Source organism: Lampris incognitus, chromosome 14 (genome assembly GCF_029633865.1).
Source record: "Lampris incognitus isolate fLamInc1 chromosome 14, fLamInc1.hap2, whole genome shotgun sequence".
Classification (NCBI taxonomy): Eukaryota; Metazoa; Chordata; class Actinopteri; order Lampriformes; family Lampridae; genus Lampris; species Lampris incognitus.
The window spans coordinates 25,680,594-25,698,378 of NC_079224.1; the positions used below are offsets into that span (position 1 = coordinate 25,680,594).

Here is a 17,785-nt window from a genome sequence, read left to right on the forward strand (position 1 = left end):
TGTCAACTTAGTCCGAGGAATGAAATACTATAACACTACAATCCTAGCCTTGCTTGGTCGCTCTAGCTCTCTCTCACTCCTCGACACATTCACATGCAGACGGAACTGAAGTCTTTACACACAGCTTATCCAGACCAGAGGAAGATGCTTTGTATTTGTCCGCTTTATGTTTTCCAAAATTGTAATAGGCCAGTGGAGTCCAAGAGTACAATTATTTCTAATCTGGTTTGTGTCATCGGGTTTTGTTTTTTTCTTTTGTCAGAATTACAAATGAAAGTAGCGACATTCCACCCAGCATTAAGGTCTGGAACTGAGGATCCACATATGTGGGCATTATTTGTTTTATATTATTTATTTTTTTGCTTTTAGTTCCACTGGATGTTTACTGGTGAAGATACAGTCAGTTTTGTTTTTCTTACCTTTTCACTTCAGTCGCTCAGAGGTTCTTGTTTGACATCAGAAAAGTGGTCATTGACGAGTTGATGTTTTTCCTCTAGATTTTAGCAAGAAAAAAAAACAAACGTACCAAAATTACGCATATCCTTTAATTTGTCATGGTAGTCCAAATGTTTTCCATATCTTTATTCAAGTAAGTGGCAATCTTTCATGGAGATATTGCTTCCTGCCCATGTTTTTTACTTGATTTTATGGTTATTTATTTATTTATTTGGTTGTCTATTTTTAAGCCTGACTAGAAAAAAAAATAAATGGAAAGGGAAGTGTTTCACTATGAGGAGAATATGTATAAATGTTGGAAAAAAAAGATGCATATATTATGAATAGATATTATACGATACCAGGGATTTACATTGATGAATCCCTACCTGTGCTCTGTGAGAGGTGCATGTCGTGGATAATGTTTTGGTTTTTATTGACAGAGGTTTGTTTATTGAATGACAGTTTGTTTGTGTGATCTGTTTGTGCCCCCCCCCCCCCCAAGGCTACGTTGTGATCCCTGTGCATCCCACAGGTCCAACAGCAGAAGGTATAGCATGTGGCTTTTCAGAGGAAGATTTTTTTTTTTTTATATACCCATAATCTTGTCTCACTGTACAAAACTCTCATGCACCGTGATATAATTGCTGCCTACAGTGAGCACTGCAAACATTTACACACAGCAAGATGATAGATAGATAGATAGATGGCATGTGATTTAAGTGTATGCACCAGTACACCTCACGACGGCCATAATTCTGTCAACTTCCAGATGCTATAGTCTCCTGTGTTTTGATGAATACTGGGGGGGGGGGGTTTCTCTCTCTTCATTTTGCAGGGAAATTTTTTCTTTCAAGCATGTTAAATGTCACAGGGTGTCTTTACCTTATTCTCTCTGTCTCGCTCCCTCTCTGTCTTTGGTCCTAAGATTAGGGAATTGTCCTGTGGTGTTGTGACAGCACCAAACATTCTGGAAGTCATGCATCACAGATACGTCCAGGCATGTCAAACTTTAATCACCAAAGTTAATTCAAAATATATTCCTATACAGTATTTATAACTTATTGATTCTATTTATTTTCAGATTGTCCTTCCTAGATTATGGCTGCAATTGCATGCATTGCAATTGCATTGCATTGTGTTTTTAAGTAGATAATTGAGATTCCCTAGCGAGAATCTGCAAGCTTTTTTCACCTTATATTTTACTTTTACACTGACCTCGGGGCTTAGGATACCTCTTTAAGGTAACTGTTGAACATTCCAGTGTAAGAACTCCTGGTCATGTCCAAATACGTTCAGTAACTTTTTCTTTTTTTTCATCTTCATTTTGTTTAATATCAACTGTTTCCTCTTGTAACAGAGCAACAGTAGCCCCATCTCCCTTTATGCAAACAGCTATTACTGGCAGAAAGTAGCCCCGTCGAAGCAGTTTATCTTTTACGAGATACTGCTTGTATAAAAGTCCTACGCAGATAAGCTTATTGTTCTTTCCACAGAAAGCCTCATTATAATCTACAGAGCCAAGTTCTTGTTAGAGTGGTTGGCGGGCACATTTTTACAGTTTTATGGTCTAAAAAGGCTAGAGCACTGCTGTTTAGAAGCAACTGGTGTATACCACATGCCTCCTATGCAGCAGCTTTCAGACACGCTAGAAGTATTGGGAAGTGAGCTGAAAAGTTTTAAAAGTAAAATTGAAGGTTATATTTACTGCGATGGTTCAAGTTTGAGTTGTTTACTGTGTTCTCTTGTTAATTGTGTTTTGCTACAGCTGCAAACTTGCCTCTGATTTAGGAACATGTAATCCATCTCTTCCTTATTATCCCTGTTGTAAATAAGGATTTTTCCCACCCCATTGAGTTTTAGATGTGTGACTTGTGCTGTAATTCTAAAATGCCAGGTTTGCTAAAAATGAGGAATCAATAAATTCTGGAAGCCAGTAATTTGTCATGATATGAAAATTATTTCTGCTTGTTTGTCAATGACGAGAGGTTGCTTACTAGCTATTTATGAAATTGTATTTCAAAGGTAAATGAGAGGCACACTCATGCCCGCTAGAGGGCATTATGTGGTTTCTATCGCACGCACGCACACACACGCACACTCACTGTACCAATGTAATGAATTTAATGTCTTTTGAGAGGTAAAAGTCCATTACAGATGTCTTATGTGGGGCTTCTCAGCTCATACTTGTACATAGATTTGAGTAAATTTAAACTGAAAAAGAACATAGTATGACTACAAGACAGCCACAATAATGAAAATATAATTGGCTACTGTACACAAAAACTACAAAACATGCACTGTCTATCTGCAAAAAAGGGATGTACAACAAGAAGTAAGACCGCACTATGTAATATAAGACACATATGTTTCAGTAAATAAAAATATACATTTGTCATTGGCAAGTGCATGTAAACAAGTAAGGCATTATATTACACGGTGGATGACAGCACTCTGACACCCTAGTGTTAAATTGCACCAAATTGAGATTGTCCAGCTGACATGCAGGTATGGCTAGCTTGTTCCAGGCCGCTGGGTAGCCGCGGTTGCTACATGTGTTCCCAAAACGAGGGCCGCAAAATTAGGTCGTTCGCTGCATTACAACAGTTTGTAGGCAGTTTGTAGTGAAATAAAAAGAGGCTACAGCTTACACCTGCTCCTGGTTTTAACTGAAAATGTTTCGGTTGCTTTGGATCCATCCTCAATGCCCAATTCCCTTTCACAAAAATGTCAAAAAGGGGTGTGTGTGTGTGTGTTCGTTTCACGGTCACGCTTGACATATATACCTGGAGGACGCATTAAAATGGCCACTAAACTATTTTCGAGACACTTGAGGACAAACAATGGTTCCCTTTTGACATTTGAACGAGGACACGCTGCCATGGATACGAAGCACGAATGTGGTGGGGCTGTTGTGGAAAGCGATGCAGAATCATTGTCTCAGTGTTTGGAATTGGTTGTAGGCCTTGTGTTGACTGCACATTTACAGCTGAGTGGCTAACATTGCATGTAATTTAGCTTACATAACATCCTGCTTGGACGCATGACACTGGCTATAAAGTAGACGCGTTTGCAGCGGTTCAACAGATCTCAGATCAGCACAAATGAATCACGTTTTTATCTAACCAACGACCCAGAAAAGTAGGCCGACACATCAAGACACATTTCAAAACTTTTGTCAAGAGCTTGAGTTGTGTGAGCAGGTTAAACTTGGGTCTTACTTGCATCTCTGTCGATGGCGTTTGTGTAAAATCCTACCCCATGATCGAGGCTGGGAGAATAGTGGTGCGGTTGCAGAAATACACCGCCAATTTTCTTACCAATGAGGATTATTAATGTTAATCAAAACGCGTAAAATCATTTGGCATCCGACATCATATTTTTGGTGCGCGCTCGCTCGCAGACGTGTCTGGCAGGTACAGCTAAATAAATGCGAGACTCCTCTGTGAATGTGTGAATAACAGGCCAGGGTCATGACGTGCTTGGCATCTAAAAAGCAAGCCCGTCTCAAAGCTGCTCCCAAGTCACAGATCCATATCGTATCCTCCGAACAAATTTGCATGTTCAAAGAGAGAACCGTGCAGAGTACAAAGGCTGGAGACACTTACTCGAAATACCCCCCGCCCCCCTTCCCCAACACACATTAATAAGCCTGGACCTGGTTTGGGAGAAGCTGGCATCCATTGCTCACATGGTTCATCACCTTCTGTTTCAGCTGGGCCACTTGTTCCCTGAGGACGCTGGCTGCGGATGCCAGCTCCGTATTTTGCGTCTTCAAGCTTTTGACCTTGTCCTCCAGACGAGAGATCCGCTCCAGTTTTCTCTTGCGGCACTTCGATGCTGCTATTCTGTTGCGGAGCTTTTTCCTCTCCGCTTTGATGCGCTCCTGGTTGTCCATGTCGATGGGAGAGAGAGGAGGGCTCTCTCCAAAGCTCTGCATATCCGGCACCGTCTGTGGCTCGTCCTTCACCCCGCCGCTGGCGCTCTGGAGGCGCGACAGGGCGGCGGCGGCGGCAGCGGCGGATGCCTGCGCGCCGGGCAAATGAGGCGGCGGAGGTGGGAACGGGAGGGCGTCTGCGGAATAGTTCACTGTGGCACCCAACGGACTGCCTGCGTAGCCGTTCAAGGTCGTGTAAACGGGGAGGTCTGAGGCCGGCAGCCCGGCGGAAACCGCGTTGGAGCCGATGAGTTCCAGTCTGTCCACTGAGACGCACGCCGCCTCGGTCAGCTGGTTCTGCTTGTGCAGGTCCTCCAGCGCCTTGACGAAACCCTCCGCAAATTCCTGCTCGTCGCTGGCGGACTTGGGATAGAGGAACTGAGAGTTCTGGGGGGCGGCGGCGGTGGTGGCGTTGGCGGCGGCGGCGATCATGCCGTTGGACTGGATGATGAGGCGCTCCAGGTCCGGCGAGGCCAGCTTTAGCAGTCCTAAATCCGTGGAATTGAGCATGCCGTCCGCGTTGGATTTGAGCTCGCTGCTCTGCTGGTCCAGGTTGAGGTGGATTTCCTTCTTCATCATGCTGCTCTGGGAATGGATGCTGGATAGCCTTCGGGAATTCACCACGGCGCCTGTATAGAAGCTTGTTTCCATCCTACACCCTCAACATGAGGGATCGCTGAACGTTACGCATGAACCGAGAGTGACCTATTCAACAACTAAACACCCCAGCAAGGAAAACCACATGATCCTATTTCTATGTGACACACCGCCCCCTCCCCCTCCCGGGTTTTCTTATCTCACCGTTTTCTTAACCAAGCTATCACTCGATCACGTCCGCTACGTTTGTCTGAAGGGCTGTATCATCTGCCTCTTCCCTGGTCTTTTCCCGATTGCACGGCTGCTATGCGCACACCCAACCCTCCGTTCGCTTTCTATCCCTAAAAATTCCATTATGTCACCTCAGAGCGCTGAGATTGGCCCAAAATGACGTTGGTTTCCGGTTTGATTTAAATAAGGGGCCGAGTCGGTCGTCGTCGCCATGGAGACCTAAGGTAAACTAAAAACAGTGCGGTGCATTGTGGTTTGATGTCATAGCACGAAAAAGCCCAGGGTCGCCAAAAGAGAACAGAGACTGGGCGGGGAAGTTATAAAGGCGAAGGAACAAGGAAGAACGGCGGTAACGGCGCGGCAGGGACATTTTCTATAACACGGCAATCTTAACACGAACTTTGGACCGAATTTTCACAAGATACGTGGAATAGAATAGAATAGACCTACACGTTGATGTACTAACATTTTCATAGATTCGTCAGAATTCTAAATGAAATTCCCTCAAACATGCACAAGATTAATTAGACAGGAGTTATGCAACGGAATAAAAGTTGCAACTGAAGCCTGACTGCTTGATTGAAGGGATATGCCTAAATTATTGCACAAGAATATATGTCTTATCACATGGCATAGAATGGCATCCGCATTGCTGTTTGCTTTGTTATCCTCATGTGGCTTGCTGTTGACAATTAGGAGCAGGCAGAAACTGCCCGTGAGAATCCAATTAATTTACTGTTTACCACTGACGTGTAAACAAGCATGACAACACCTCACGATGTGCAAGACACACGAGGAGCTGCGATCGGATGTCCCTGGTATTCAGAAGCCACTTGAGGGACAACGTCCGTCCTTCACTGAGCAGCTGAGAGTCAACTTTAGCCTTGTTGGGGGAATAATTGTGAGGAATGTGTAAGCAACGCAAATAGGAATGAGAGAGCCACGTTTCTTTTTTTCCTATACTGCAAGTTAATGCACAGGAAGGTTCATGCTTGGACATTCCCTTTACAGCTGCTGAAAGTACAGCCAGTACCCGGGCCTTACTTTTGATTGGTTCCACTGCCCACATCCGGTATAGAATAGAATAGGATAGAGTTTATTTTCAACAGGGGAAGAACTAATAGTCATATGCAATCCATTAGTGTTATTTTGACAAATACATAGCAAATAATCATTCCAGACAATTTTCTGAATGCTTAAATTGCCTCTTGCTGTTTTATGAATAGTCAGGCAATAAACTTTCCAATAGCCAGTTTCCAGCAACAAGACCAAACACAGCCTACAAGGCCAACTCAAAATTACTTACACCTATTCAGAGCCACTACTATATACAGCTATCTTAAGTAACACTTCTGCAAAATAATCTCACCCTCAAGATATAAAAACGATAGAATTTGGGGGGAGGACATTGAGACGCAGAAATAAAGAGTGGCATTAAGCCCCGGCCAGCATCGTATTGCCCTGTGGTGGAAAGTTGAATATTGTTATTCCACCCATAGAAAGTAAAAGACGTCAGCAGACCGTCTGCATCAGCATCACAGCGTTGAGGGGCATCATTAGTTTCCATGGCAACGCTGACATAGCGAGTGACGCAGGTGAGAGAAAGAGAGGCAGGGAGAGAGAGAGAGAGCGCCATACAGACAGACAGAAAGAGAGAAAGGTGAATGAGTTGTGGATGGGGGAAGGGATAGTTGTTAAGCACTGCAGTGCAGGTTGTGTGGGTGGTCAGTGAGGCCGGCTAGAAGTGTGTGTGTGTGTGTGTGTGTGTGTGTGTGTGTGTGTGTGTGTGTGTGTGTGTGTGTGTGTGTGTGTGTGTGTGTGTGTGTGTGTGTGTGCAGATTCCTGTGGGGCCCCATGCCGATGCATGCACATTTCTATGGATGCAGGTGGGTGTGAAATAAAAAAGAGCTTCCTATCTGTTTGAAAGTCTATAGTCTTTGTTCAATGTAATTTGTTTTTCATGAGCGGATGTTGCAGCTTTAGACACCAGCATGGATGACAAAAAGACATTCTCTGTTGAACATATTCCTTTCCTTCACAGAGAAAGTCTATTCTCTCCACCCATATTTTTATTAGTGTGGACAGTTTAGAGCTACGCTCTCAGGGAGCAGTGTCCAGAATGTGTGAGTCATTTCGCAACCCCAGGGTGTGGACTACAGAGAACACCAAACAGAAAAAAAGACCAAGCTGTTACGCAGGATGAAGAAATCAATTTGGCTCTCCCTTTATGAAAACATACTATTTTAAATCTTTAGGACAGGGCAGCCAAGAAGTTGGTTTTAGCATAATTTCAGCTGATGGCATATGTCAGAAGTTCTGTAAACAAAATGATGTCTCCTTCAGCCAAGGGGAGTGTCTTTTTTTTTTTTAAACACTATTTGTCCAGGGAAGGGCTGGCTTAGTATGCATGCTCTTTTCCAGCTACGCCCAGCTTCACATGCAGTAACGTACATCAACACCTGGAAACTTGCCTCAGACACCAGCAGACTCCCACTGCCAACCACTGAGCAGAACTATTGGAGATATTGGGGTGTCGAACACCTTACACAGTTTTTGTGGTTTTGTGGCCTGTGTGTGTGTGTGTGTGTGTGTGTGTGTGTGTGTGTGTGTGTGTGTGTGTGTGTGTGTGTGTGTGTGTGTGTGTGTGTGTGTGTGTGTGTGTGTGTGTGTGTGTGTGAAGCAGGAGATTGTCAGTCACTTTGTGCAGATCTGCTAATCCCAAGATTTAAATTGGTGGCCTTGATTTTTTTTTTTTAACCCGCTGACTTCTAGCAATCAAATGCAAACACTTCTTCTTTTTGGAGCAACCGTTTCCATCTCTTCCTGTTCTCTGCATCTTCCTCTGTCATACCAACCATCTGCATGTCTTCCCCACCACATCCATAAACCTCCTCTTTGGTCTTCCTCTTTTCCTCTTGCCTGGCAGCTCCATCTTCAGCATCCTTCTCCCAATATACCCAGCATCTCTCCTCCACACATGTCCAAGCCATCTCAATCTCACCTCTCCTGCTTTGTCTCCAAACCATCCAACCTGTTCTGTCCCTCTAATATAATCATTCCTAATCCTGTCCTTCTTTGTTACTCCCAACAAAATCTTAGCATCTTCAACTCTGCCACCTCCAACTCCGCCTCCTGTCTTTTCGTTAGTGCCATTGTCTCCAAACCATATAACATAGCTGCTCTCTCTACCATCTTGTAAACCTTCCCTTTAACTCTTGCTGGTACCCTTCTGTCACAAATCACTCCTGACACTCTTCCCCACCCACTCCGCCCTGCCTGCACTTTCTTCTTCACCTCTCTTCTGCACTTCCCATTACATTGATCAGTTGACCCCAAATATTTAAACTCATCCACCTTCACCACCTCTACTCCTTGCATCCTCACCAGTCCGCTGTCCTCCCTATCATTCACACATATGTATTCTGTCTTGCTCCTACTGACTTTCATTCCTCTTCTCTCCAGTGCATACCTCCACCTCTTCAGGCTCTCCTCGACCACAATGTCATCCGTAAACATCATAGTCCATGGAGCCTCCTGCCTGATCTCGCCCATCACCATTGCAAACAAGAAAGGGCCGATCCTTGAGGTAATCCTGCCTCAACCTTGAATCTATCCATCATTCCTACCGTACACCTCACTTCTGTCACACTACCCTCATACATATCCTGCACCACTCTTACATACTTCTCTGCCACTCCCGACTCCCTCATACAATACCACACCCCCTCTCTTGGCACTCTGTCGTATGCGTTCTCTAAATTCACAAAGATATAATGTAACTCCTTCTGACCTTCTCTATACTTCTCCATCAACGCTCTCAAACCAAACATCGCATCTGTAGTGCTCTTTCCTCGCATGAAACCATACTGCTACACATTAATCATCAGCTCTACTCTTTCCCATAACTTCATGCTGTGGCTGATCAACTTTATACCTCTGCAGTTGCTATAGGTCTGCCCATCACCCTTATTCTTGAAAATCAATACCAGTACACTTCTTCTCCACTCCTCAGGCATCCTCTCACTTTCCAAGATTGTGTTAAATGATCTAGTTAAAAACTCCACTGCCATCTCTCCTAAACACTTCCATGCCTCCATAGGTATGTCATCTGGACCAACTGCCTTTCCACTCTTCATCCTCTTCATAGCTGCCCTCACTTCCTCCTTGCTAATTCACCGCACTTCCTGATTTACTATCCCCACATCATCCAACTTTCTCTCTCTCTCTCATTTTCTTCATTCATCAGCCCCTTCAAAGTACTCCTTCCTTCTTCTCAACACACTCTCCTCACTTGTCAGCACATTTCCATCTCTATCCTTTATCACCCTAACCTGCTGCATATCCTTCCCAGCTCGGTCCCTCTGTCTAGCCAATTGATACAAGTCCTTTTCTCCTTCCTTAGTGTCTAACCTCTCATACAACTCACCATACACCTTTTGTTTTGCCTTTGCCACCTCTCTCTTCGCCTTACGGTACATTTCCTTGTACTCCTGTCTTCTTTGTTCATCTCTCTGACTATCCCACTTCTTCTTTGCCAACCCCTTCCTCCATATTCTTACCTGTATTTCCTCATTCCACCACCAAGTCTCCTTGTCTTCCTTCCTCTGTCCAGATGACACCAAGTACCTTCCTAGCTGTCTCCCTCACTGTTTCTGCAGTGATTGTCCAGCCATCCAGCCACTCTTCACTACCACGCAGTGCCTGTCTTAACTCCTCCCTGAAGTCCACACAACAATCTCCCTTCTTCAACTTCCACCATTTGATCCTTGGATCTGCTTTCACTCTCTTCCTTTTCTTGGTCTCCAACGTCATCCTACAGACCACCATCCGATGCTGCCTAGCTATGTTCTCACTTCCAATCCCTTTCAGATTGCACCTCCTACATAAGATATAGTCCACCTGTGTGCACCTTCCTCCACTCTTATGTCAACCTGTGTTCCGCCCTCTTCTTGAAATATGTATTCACCACAGCCATTTCCATCTTTTTCACAAAATCCATGACTATCTGTCCTTCCACATTCCTCTCCTCTCCTCTCCTTGACACCATACCTATCCAACACCCCCTCGTCACCTCTGTTCCCTTCACCAACATACCCATTGAAGTCCGCTCCAATCACCACTCTCTCCCCCTTGGGTACCCTCTCCACCACTTCATCCAACTAACTCCAGAATTCTTCTTTCTCTTTCATCTCACACCCAATTTGCAGGACATATGGGCTGACAACATTTATCATCACACCTTCAATTTCCAGCTTCATTCTCATCACTCTGTCCGACAAACATCTTCACTTCCAACACACTCTTGACATATCACAGAAACTTGAATCAGTTCATCTGAACACAACGTTTATTGGGAGAGACTTTTCATCACTCATCTAAGTGACTTCTTTAGTCTCAACTGACTGTAGTCATGCCCACCCTTATAAACAGCACAGTTGCATAATGACCGAACCAATGATCGGTTTCATATGCATTCATATGACTATTAACAAGAGATACAATGGCCATGTGTACTATTCACAGAGGATTGGGGAATGTTTGCAATCACAGCATTGTAAGATGGTGACAGATGTACTCTTAGCCCCCCACAGCAAGGTAGTGTAGAGAAGTACCTATTATTCAGACCCTAATGCAGGCATAGCCATGTTGACTCTGGTGAGAATAGCTTAAAAGGGAGGCAGTTCCAGCCCTGTGATTTGCTGTTGAGCACTCGTATGAGATGTGTTTGGGTTTAACTCAATAAAACATCAGTAAAGGAAGTGCTCACAGAAGGTTGAATAAGTTCATCTGGACACAGCGTTTATTGGGAGGAACATTTCATCACTCATCTAAGTGACTTCTTCAGTCTCAACTGACTGCAGGTATCTATTCACAGAGGATTTGGGAATAATTGCAATCACAGTATTGTATGATGACAACAGATGTATTCCTAGCCCCCCTGGTTCAGTGATGGTCATTTCCTCTTAATATAGATGGCCTCTTTGACTCCTTGTTCAAACCAGCGTTCCTCCCTATCAAGGATGTGCACATCCACATCCTTGAAAGAGTGGCCACTGGCCTGTAGATGGGTGTAGACTGTGGAGTGCTGGCCTGATGTGTTAGCTCTTCTGTGTTGTGCCATCCTCTTGGCCAGCGTCTGTTTGGTTTCACAATGTACAAGTCATGGCAATCCTCCCAGCACTTAACAGCGTACACGATATTGCTCTGTTTGTGCTGAGGGACCCGATCCTTAGTGTGGACCAACTTCTGGCGCAGCGTGTTTCGGGGTTTGAAAGCAACTTAGACACAGTGTTTGGAAAATATGCATCTCAACTGTTCTGACACTCCTGCCACATATTGAATCACCAATGGTTTATGCTTAGGCAGCTGTTGTCTTTCTCCTCTCTTTGATTGACTGGTGCACTGTTTGGGCATCTTTCTGGCTTTGACAAACTCCCATTTATGATAACCACACTTAACCAGGGCCTGTTAAATGTGGTATTTCCCCCCCTTGCCTGGCCACTTTGTCAGTGGGATGTTGTCAGCTTGGTGGTTCAGCGTCCTGATAACTCTTAGTTTGTGCTCCAGTGGACGATGAGAGTCAAACCTTAAGTACTGATCAGTATGTGTTGGTTTACGGTAAACATCAACAATCAAATGTCCATCACAAATTTCACATTCTAAGAAGGCTAACCTGTCATTTTTCACATCCTCCCTGGTGAACTTGATGTGGTTGTCCACCGAGTTAATGCGGTTTGTGAAATGTGGTATGTCCTGAGATTTTATTTTAACCCATGTGTCATCCACAAATCTGAACCAATGGCTAGGTGGTGTCATTGGATAGGACATCAGAGCCCTTTTTTCCACTTCCTCCATATACAAGTTGGCCACTATAGGTGAAACTGGGGAACCCATAGCAAACCTATGCTTCTGCCTATAGTACTGCCCCTGTATGTGAAGTACGTGGACTGAAGACACAGCTTCAGGAGCAGACACACTTGGTCAGTGTTATGGGTGGCCCTGTGCAACTACACTGTTTATAAGGGTGGGGATACCTGCAGTCAGTTGAAACTGAAGAAATCACTTAGATGAGTGATGAAACGTTTCTCCCAATAACCATTGTGTCCAGAGGAACTGATTCAACTTTTTGTGTTTTCCTTACCTGGATTACTGAGCATGTATCAAGACACACTATTGACATACTCTTCCTTTAGGATTACCCCTACCCAATTTCTCCTCCCATCCACACCATGGTAGAAGTGTTTGAACCCACCTCCGATGTGCTTGGCCGTACTCCCCTTCTGCTTGGTCTCTTACGCACACAGTATATCTACCTTCCTTCTCTCCATCATATCAGCCAGCTCTCTCCCTTTACTAGTCATAGTGCAAACATTCAATGGTCTGACTCTCACCTACACACTCCTACCCTTCCTCCTCTCCCGCTGCCTCTGGACATGCCTTCCCCCTCTCCTTCTCCTTCGTCCAACAGTAGCATAGTTTCCACTGGCACCCTGCTGGCCAACAGTACTGGTGGGGGTCGTTGGCAACCCAGGCCTCGACCAATCTGGTATGGAAATCTGATTTATGATATTTGATTTTGCAAAGGTTTTACGCCAGATGTCCTCCCTGACGCAACCCTCCTCATTTATTCAGGCTTGGGACCGGCACTAAGAATGCACTGGCTTGTGCATCCTCAGTGGCTGGGTTTCAAATGCGAAACTATCAAGTGCGCTTAAAAATAGGTCCAGCCACATAGTGACGCATGCCAGGACAGCAGGTGGCAGTACATACACCTCTGCGTTCGTCTTGACGTTTTAATGGCGAGCAAGACAGCAGCGCGTCATAAACAAGACAATGTGACTTGGACTGCCATCGGAAATTGAGGAGTGACTTGTGCCGTTTATTTACAAAAGAAACAGAGGATTATGGCCACTAAGAAGAAAGTGATAGTGACTGGTGAGCGACTCGGTTTGACTCGATGACAGAATGACAACGTCCTCTTTAACTATGTATTTGTACTAAATTATATTATTATGATTACATTACACGTGTTTCCGTGTTAGCCTTCATTTTGCAATTGTATGTTATGTTTCTGTATTGGCGTTGCCAAATGCAAAATTGATATCTGGACGGAGACTAATGTTTGCCGCCATTCTTGCCATCAGGAAAGGAAAGGGGGGGGGAGATATGATTGAACTGAGACTAACCATGAATTCCTGTTGCCCTGTTATCACACTTCTTTATTCGTATCTTATCCTGTACAGTAAAGAAGTTGTCCTCTGTCAGTGAAAACCACGGGGTTTTCTTGTAAGTCAAGTGCTTGAGTAACTTATTGCTATTAACGTTTAACTTGAACCAGGCTTTAGACTTTGGGATCAGAGTCATATGCCAGTATCAATCACGTGAGGTCTTCCCGTGACAGAATGAGGCCTAGTGTTCTTTTCAAGTATTGTTGCATGTCTGAATGCCCTTGATGTTTTTTTTCTGTTTAGGGTTTGAACCTTTTGGAGAGCACACAGTAAATGCCAGCTGGGTGGCGGTACAGGTAATCTAATTTGTCCCTATTTAACAGAGGAGGTTACCTGGCAGGTAAAGGGTGTCTCAGTTTTCCAGAAATGTAACTGATACTCTTTGGACTGTGCATGCCGCATCTATCATGAAGGTTTTACTCATAATGTCATGTGATAATGTGATTATTTTTTGTGACATCTTAGTGGTACTCATAAGTAGAATAGATAAACCCTACCATAGCAACACTTCATATAACACTTAAAAAATACAAGCCCACTTAAAACAGAGAGGGTTTAAAAGGCAAGATAAGTAAGGCAGACAGGGCTCAAAGCATTGTTAACACAAATGAAGAACAATACAGAGAAGATGAAAACAAGCAATAAGTCAAATTTGTGAAGGAAAATATTCATCAAAATTTTCCATTCATGTATGTAGGTTTGTGTGTGTGTGTTACATTACAAGAAATGTATTATTAAATCCATACAGTACAATATACACATGCGTGCATGCAAACGTAAATGCTTAATACAGTTTTACTTGTTTATCCTGATCTGATGATCCATTTTTATGTATCACTCTGAAAGGAACGAATGCTTTTATGGTATTGTGGCAGGATGAGGAAAAAACACAGGAGACGAAGGCGAGTTTGCTGTTTATTCCTCAGCTCCAAAACCAAACTCAAGCAGGAACAACCCTGCACCAGCAAGCCCGGGAACGTAAACCACGCCCCCAGCTCACAGTCCTGCTGGGTGAGAGGCATAGCCCCTAGTGTCCGCCACACAGCCCCCCCCCCCCCGAACACCCAGAAGGGACTCTTGGATAGAAAATTAGTGTCTCACTGGAGGCTTAAGCAGCTTGCCATAACGGCTGCGCCGTCCCTCAGCCGAAACAGTAGGTGAAACACTGTCCAAAGTCGGCTGAGAAGCAGAACGCTGAACCCGTGAAGACACTGCCGGGGTCCTGGAAGGAGGACGAAGGCGAGTTTGCTGTTTATTCCTCAGCTCCAAAACCAAACTCAAGCAGGAACAACCCTGCACCAGCAAGCCCGGGAACGTAAACCACGCCCTCAGCTCACAGTCCTGCTGGGTGAGAGGCATAGCCCCTAGTGTCCGCCACAGTATCAAATTATGCATATTGTGTTTCCTGTGTTTACAGGAGTTGGAGAGGCTTGGTCTGGGTGAAGCCATAGACCTTCATGTGTGTGAGGTGCCTGTCGAATACGAGGCAGTTCAGAGCCTACTGCCATCACTATGGAAACAGCATCAGCCACAGGTTATCCTATAAGAATAAATCTCAAGTTAGGAAATCCTGAACCTAAGCATTTTCTCTCTCATTTGACTGAACAAATAAATCTGTAGACTAGAAAACAATCTGTCAAACAGAAACAAACAAATGAAACAATCTACGTTTACTGACACTGCAACTCTTCCATATCTTTTACTTGCTGCCTTATGGGGTTCCTGTCCATAGTTAGTGGTCCATGTTGGTGTTTCTGGTTTAGCGACCACAGTTACTCTGGAGCAGTGTGGCCACAACCAGGGCTACCAACAGATGGACAATTGTGGCTTCAACCCAGCCTCCCAGTGCTGCATGGAGAATGGACCAAACTACTTAGATTCTGTCCTGGACATGGACGTTATATGCCGGAAGGTCAATGACTCTGGGCTTGGAGTGGTTGTGTCAGTATCTAAGGATGCGGGGCGGTTAGTCATGCACACACGTTTAAACACAAAAGCATCTTGCCTCATAATTAAGGAAATTATTAAATTGACAGATAGCAAAATTACAAAGTACATTTTGAAAGCTTACATTTCTTAATTTACTAATTGCTTCCCAACTCGTTTTATATACCTATGTTATAAGAATATTAGAGAATAAGATATGAAAAAATATGATGGACATTTTTAGTGTAATTTTTGTTTATTCATCCCTTTACTTTTGGTCAGTCACTTCCGAAGAATTTTCCTTTCCCAGTAAGCAAATGGCAAAGAATTATGTTATGGGTTAAAAGTGCAGCACTTCAATCGATGTCACAGACATAACTATAACTACAGTATCAGAAATGTTTCTGAATGAAGTGGGACATTTTCTTCACAGAAGGAACTGTTGCAAAATAGTTGCACATTAGTATTGTGTTTAATGATTTAACATTGCCTGAATAGTAGTGTTGGTGGTCTACAATGTCCACTGTTTGCTTGCAAAGTTGGCTCACAGCCTTTTGTGGCTTGTTACTTAGCTCACCTTCCTTTCACTACCTCCCTTTTTACTGCTGTGTGCTCCATTTGATAGAGAAGAAATGACACAAGGGAGCGCTTAACATGATGTAACCATTCTTTGTTATTCTCTTCCCCCTTGCCAGGTATCTGTGTGACTATACCTACTACACCTCGCTGTACTTGACCCAGGGCCGGTCTGCCTTTATCCATGTACCTCCACTGGGGAAGCCCTACAGCAGCCAGGACCTGGCCAGAGCCCTTCAGACCATAGTGTTGGAGATGTCAGAGCTCCTGAATCAAGCAGAGGAGCAGCAAAACCCCCATGACCACTAACATCATTAGCATACTAGCATTAAAACCAGCATGTCCACTAATGATACACTGTTAGTCCGGTGCCCTAAACTTAGTGTTACTTAAGGAGACCATTAGGCCAAATAGATTAAAGTGAACTGCTGGCCTATTTCTGGTAGGCCCCACATTGCAGCACCGTTAATATGTTTTTAATGGATGAGGGGACCAAGATTACTCGTTGAATACCTCATTTGGGTTCTTGACTCAAAATTTTCAAAAACCTAATGTGCTAATGACTCCAGGAACTTTCAGTCCTCACAAACCTTACGAACTGCTCAGCTGATGTGTTTGAAAGCCAATGGCATCACTTTGAGAAACATCCAATATTTTGCTTCTCCCTGGAATATGTAATTAGTGTAGAGAGGGATGCCTCTGAATTGGCTTCCTTCAGCAATAATATTGAGCTATTTGTGTTGTCAAAAAATATATCAGCATTGTAGTTGGTAGTTTTGAAATTATTCCAAATTATTAACACGGCATCCTAGTCTTAGATGAATGGACAATCAGCACTTACTGTGGTCTTGTGTGGTTGTTGGCACTGCCTGAGTAAAGGATTCACTTGTGTGTATGGGTGCCTCTGGGGAAAGAGGGGAGTGCTTTCACAGAGGCCCAAGCAATACAAGACATGATGATACATTAGTGTACTAAATTAGACACATCATGGTTTGGGACCCAGTATCACATCTTTTCAGGGGCCCCAGTATTCTCTGTAGCGTCCCTGTAATGTGTTGTGTGTGTGTGTGTGTGTGTGTGTGCTTTACATACACAACCTTTGTAAATGAAACTGATACTATGACAATTATCCCTCAGAAAATGCATGGTTACATTAACTTTGCATTACTTGAGAAGGGGCAATTTAGTTACTACAATAAAAGGGCAATAGTCCGTGCTCATAAGTTGAATGTGGCTGTGGCTAGACCCAGTGTACCGTGTGATGTTTTATACTTATGGTCCATTTGCTGTGTAACATTTTTGGTGCATATCTCCTCATGTTAGCTTTGTGTTTAATTTTTATAATTTCAGGTTCAGAAACAGAAATCGGAAACACTGTCATTTCATTTCATGCACTTGCACACATGAAATGAAATGAAACATCGTTTCTCCCAGCCCACAGCAGTGCAACACAAAGACAAAAACACATATCCAAAAACTACAAGCACTACAAGAACACATATGTAAACTTTAAAAAAAAGTCACTGTTGTTCCATGCTTGATTTTTCGTTACTCCAGCCGTTGAATTCCTCTCGGGTATATTGTTGGCTACTATTGCATTGTAATTATCCTCTCATCCTCTTGTTTTGTGTTTGCTCCAGAGAAATATGAAGAATCGAGAAAAAACAACAACAATGAAACATATTTTAAGATTTATGAATGATCCACGTTTGAATTTGTTTTTAATCTCAGGGAATTTGTTCATACAATCAGTATTGATGGAAATAAGAAATAGCACGTCTGTCATTTGTATGTAGTTTAAAATCCTGTATGTAAGACTGAGGCTGTATGTAATTGGAAGACAATAAATACATGC

General features: G+C 43.7%; 2 protein-coding genes across 2 annotated transcripts; one reads left to right on the forward strand and one right to left on the reverse strand.

Moving 5' to 3' along the window:
• Positions 1–485: 485 nt before the first annotated feature.
• On the reverse strand, positions 486–5,293 carry LOC130123397 (transcription factor JunD-like). Its single transcript, XM_056292547.1, has one exon. It carries the CDS (start codon positions 5,021–5,023, stop codon positions 4,079–4,081), a length of 945 nt encoding a protein of 314 aa, XP_056148522.1. The 5' UTR covers positions 5,024–5,293; the 3' UTR covers positions 486–4,078.
• Positions 5,294–13,000: 7,707 nt separating this feature from the next.
• Positions 13,001–17,775, forward strand: LOC130123532 (pyroglutamyl-peptidase 1-like). The gene is made up of 5 exons (XM_056292724.1): positions 13,001–13,135; positions 13,672–13,724; positions 14,846–14,962; positions 15,161–15,393; positions 16,050–17,775. The coding sequence occupies exons 1-5, from the start codon at positions 13,105–13,107 to the stop codon at positions 16,237–16,239; spliced, it is 624 nt and encodes a 207-aa protein (XP_056148699.1). The 5' UTR covers positions 13,001–13,104; the 3' UTR covers positions 16,240–17,775.
• Positions 17,776–17,785: the final 10 nt, after the last annotated feature.